This window comes from Corylus avellana, chromosome ca10 (assembly GCF_901000735.1).
Source record: "Corylus avellana chromosome ca10, CavTom2PMs-1.0".
Taxonomy (NCBI): Eukaryota; Viridiplantae; Streptophyta; class Magnoliopsida; order Fagales; family Betulaceae; genus Corylus; species Corylus avellana.
The window spans coordinates 20,724,768-20,728,987 of record NC_081550.1 but is presented as its reverse complement, the minus strand read 5'-3'; the positions used below and the strand labels follow the sequence as shown (position 1 = coordinate 20,728,987).

Sequence of the window (4,220 nt, the reverse complement as noted above, 5' to 3'; positions counted from 1 at the left end):
ATTCCAAGACAAAGTTGTATTAGGATATGATGGGTCCTCTATCCACTCATCGAGGCTTTCTCTACCTGCATATTTAGACAAAATTAAGATAGGATATATAAATTAAAGAACATGGTTAGTACCAATGTTTCTGTTAAACTTTGCATTCCAACTACTAGTTAAGCATAAAGCCAAAACCTGATTGATCATCCTATAGTAGGACACAGGTCCAGCTTATTGTGTACTTATCAATGTAAACTTACTTTATGTACCACCAGTGAACTAGTTGGATCCCATTCCCTAGGACATATTTCCAGCTTATTATGTACTTATCAATATAATGTTACTTGATGTTCCACTTGCGGACTAGTTGGATCCCATCGCCTAAGACATACTTTCAGCTTACTGTGTAATTATCAATGTAGAGTAACATGATGTTCCACTTATGAACTAGTAAGATTCTTATGTGCAGTTGCTATACATCTTATAACTGTAGTAGATGCAATGATAGGTCTAAATTGAATGGCAACCTTAAAACTGAAAAATTCGAAGCTATTCCAGAAATACTTTTCCAATTCTTCTAGCAATTTAATTTTGGTTCCATTAAAAGAGTCTACCGAGATTAAAACTGGCATGTAATTATAAGTATTTCATTCTAAACAAAAAAGAACAAACAATACTATTGAATTTAAGGATCAAGAAGCTGGAATTTGGAAAATACCTTGTGCAATCACAAGGGATAAAGGCGAGGAACCTGGAGATTTTACATTGTATAAGATATCCATTCTTGATCCTTTGTTTAGGAAGTATATCAACTCCTACAACATGAGAAGAACTCCAAATTTACTCCATCAATCCAAACATCTAGTATGCTCTCAGTGTGCAGCTCATGCACATCTATTACTTAGAAGTACAAAAGAGGAATGTGGCAAACAATTGAAATTTCAATAAAACAATGCAAAAAAAGGATTAAGAAAGAGAAAGTATAGGTAGTGGGAATGTGCCTTGCGGAAAATGGCCGGTACAATTGCATTAAGTGTTTCAGTCCAGGTGATCTCAACATCCAGGGGAGGAGGTTCATAAAACCCATATAGAATTGGCCCACGTTTTGGTTCAACCATTTCCTCAGCCTGTTTGCAAACAAAATGAGATCAGTGCAGACCAACTATGGCAGCAGAAGGAAGAAAAACACCAAATGAGAATAGTATGATGAACAGATTATCTTAAGTATCATAAAAATAAAAAATAAAAAATCTAATTACCTGAATAGACTGCACAAAGAAAGGGTTAGTTTGTATTAGGCGTGAGCAATTCGGTCCCAAGTGTGTATTCACAGATCCATAAAAACCGAAAATCAGAGTCATGGATGCTGCTGGTGAGGAATACAAAAACCAAAACTGAACCAAATCAGCAAGATTCTTAAGTCATGAGAAATCAATTAATCATAAGATATCAGATAAAAAATTAGAAAGGTGAAGGCTCTGCTTTGTTTCTTTGAAAAATGTTGAGATAACCATTAACACATTTGAAATCTTAGGTATCAGACCACTTTTTCTTATACAAGCAAAATTGCAACATCTGCTCTGGTATACAACTACATTCAATCAAAATATTTATGTTTTTCCAGGCCAGAAAAGAAAAGTCAAAGATTTCCTTTTTCTATTTTCCCTCAAAATTTCATTTCATATAGCTTTTGCTCAATTTTCCTTGCATGCAACTTAAGGGTCCATTTAGTTCTTGGAAACAGCGTGGGAGAGTGAAGAAAAACGATGAATAATCATCTATAACCATTTAAGCATTCACATTTCGTTTAGCTAGAAAGGAATCAATATTGATAACCATTTTCCTTTCATTTCCCCTTTCGTTCCCAGATGTAGACAGGCGTAAACAAACACAAAAATGCAAACAAATAATAACATTATTAGAGAGAGAGAGAGAGAGAGAGAGAGAGAGAGAGCAAAAATGTAAATCAGGATGAAACTGACCGAAGAACCAAAAGGTGACGAGCACAACAAGGCAAGACCACATATCATCCCTCATCTCAGTAGACGCAGCGTCAGGCATCGATATGTTCATCCGATAGGATACAATAGAAGGCCGATGATGTTGTTGGAGTCGGTTGAGAAGGATGTGATGATGGTGGTGATGGTGGTGGGGGTGATGGTTGTCTCCATTTTCTTGTCTTTCATTTTCTTCCACTTCTTCTTCTTCTTGAACCTGAGAAGTAGAGGGTGAAGAAGAAGATGGACCATCGGTGGAGGTTGTAGCAGAAAAAGAAGAAGAAGAAGAAGAAAGCCCAGGTTCATGTTGGCTAAGTTGTGGTTCTTCCATTCTGAAAGGAATCAGATTTGGCAAATGGGTTTTCTATGAAACTCTGTATGGAAAACCATAGAAAACCAGAACTAATATAGATACACGAATTTAGCTTAAACTCATAAGAAATGAGAAAATCAATAACCCAATTACCTCTTTTTCCCACTTTGTTACCATCGAAATTTTGGCATGAATGAGCCATTGGAAATGCAAGGGCGGTGGTGGAGTGGCGCTGCGACACCCACCAAGCAGTCTTCTCTCATATTCTCTATTTTCTATTCCTAGGAATGTTAGTTGAGTGACAGTTAGTTGGTTGTGTCCCATCCTTTCTGCTTCAGAGTTTAAGTTGGAACCAATCAGAGGAATCCTAGGAAATTACTCCTCCAGACAACATTGGATCTACTTTTTGGCACAACAAAAAAGGTAAGAGTTCGAATGAAATCGTGGACGTTGATTTGTTAATACCTCTAATTTTGGATAATGGGTAGGTCAGAAAAGAAAGCCCATCATTAGGGTGCCAACTAACACGAACAGCAAGCCATTGTCAATAGTGTTTTGACCATGAAAGCAAAGTCACGAGAGCATTAAAAAAGCTCAATTATCTTACATTACATACATACCTTGCTTGGACTTGAAATAAAAATTGATCTGAAAATGAGTGTTCTTCAAAGATGCATGTCAACTTACCTAAATTAATGAAAAAAGACAACAAAGTGGACTTGTTAACTTATCTGTCACAGTAAAATATACAAACACATGATGTGCATCAATCTAGAATCCAATCAATAGAGCCTAGCAAATCAAGGGATAACATATATTGATACATTAAATATAACTTCCAAAAGCTGTAATATTTATTATTATCAAGTTATACATGTAGTGATAGGTTTTGAATCTACCACAGTATCTTCCACTTTATTCGTAACGCCATTTATAATGTCACATTCGACAAAGCATGGAATGATGTATTTGACAAGAATAACGCTACCTACCATATTTTTTATTTCACAATATGATGAAGTGGCAACCTTAATAAATTATTGTTTTTAAAAATTTGCTATTTGTTCTTCTCATGCCCCATCTCTCATACAACTTTCTTAAAAATCATGCATAAAATTTGTAGGATTCATGTGAATGAATGAATGAGGGAATGTCGAATTAGATAACATTACTCATTTGACGGATGTTGAAGAGGATGTGAAACTATAGTGTCAAAAAAAGCACAAGACGAAGTCCAAATCCAAACAACCCATATCATGATTCATTTTATGGTATTTGTTAGATTTTACAGATCTAATGGCATATAAAATATGTTATCATATGTTGAATATGTTATCATGTTATTTAAAATTTTAAATGATGTAACAATATTAATATCGTTACATATAACAAAATAAAGAGTAATATTACACTTTACACTCATTTATCATACCCATATCACACCAGCTACCATGACATATTAAATAGCTTCTCACCACTTAAATAAAAAATAAAAAAGAAAAAATTGGAGAAATGATAGAATTCATTATATTTTTAACAAGAAATGTATGGGTCAATAATTTCTTCATATTTGGTTTATCTCATCTTACAAATCAACCATTATATTTGTGAAATTATATGAACCACACATAAGTCAATGGTAAACCCCACAAATTTAATAGTTGATCTATTGAATTTGTAAAAAAATATGAACTATATATGGAAAATTTATTGACCCGTAGCATTTCTCATTTTTAACTATCTCCATAGTGAATGGATAAATCCACCATTGAATTTGTGTGGGATTCACATGAGTTCATAAATCTAATGGTTGATATATTGATTTGTAGGATATATGGGATGAGGAGTTGTTGAAAACAATATTAACGGGAATCATTTCTAAAAAAAAAAAGCAACAAAAAAAAAGTTACTTATAATATGTTAAGTTA

The 4,220-nt window shown here is 33.9% G+C and overlaps 1 protein-coding gene across 5 annotated transcripts in view; it reads right to left on the bottom strand.

Annotated features, from left to right (window-relative positions):
- The window catches only part of LOC132164806 (E3 ubiquitin-protein ligase APD2-like), a 5,337-nt gene extending 2,657 nt beyond the window's left edge, over positions 1 to 2,680 (bottom strand). The window contains exons 1-6 of one of the 5 annotated variants that reach the window (XM_059575367.1): positions 2,446 to 2,680; positions 1,965 to 2,196; positions 1,242 to 1,351; positions 984 to 1,109; positions 701 to 797; positions 1 to 65 (exon numbers count right to left, since the gene is read on the bottom strand). The exon at positions 1 to 65 is cut by the window's left edge and continues 120 nt beyond it. In XM_059575367.1, coding sequence (XP_059431350.1) covers positions 1 to 65; positions 701 to 797; positions 984 to 1,109; positions 1,242 to 1,351; positions 1,965 to 2,196; positions 2,446 to 2,616 — 801 coding nt within the window. In that variant the 5' untranslated portion in view covers positions 2,617 to 2,680. Of the gene's footprint in view, positions 66 to 700; positions 798 to 983; positions 1,110 to 1,241; positions 1,352 to 1,964; positions 2,354 to 2,445 lie in introns of all 5 variants that reach the window. The other 4 variants (XM_059575369.1, XM_059575370.1, XM_059575372.1 and 1 more) reach the window with 4 other exon arrangements.
- Between the last annotated feature and the right edge of the window lie 1,540 nt (positions 2,681 to 4,220).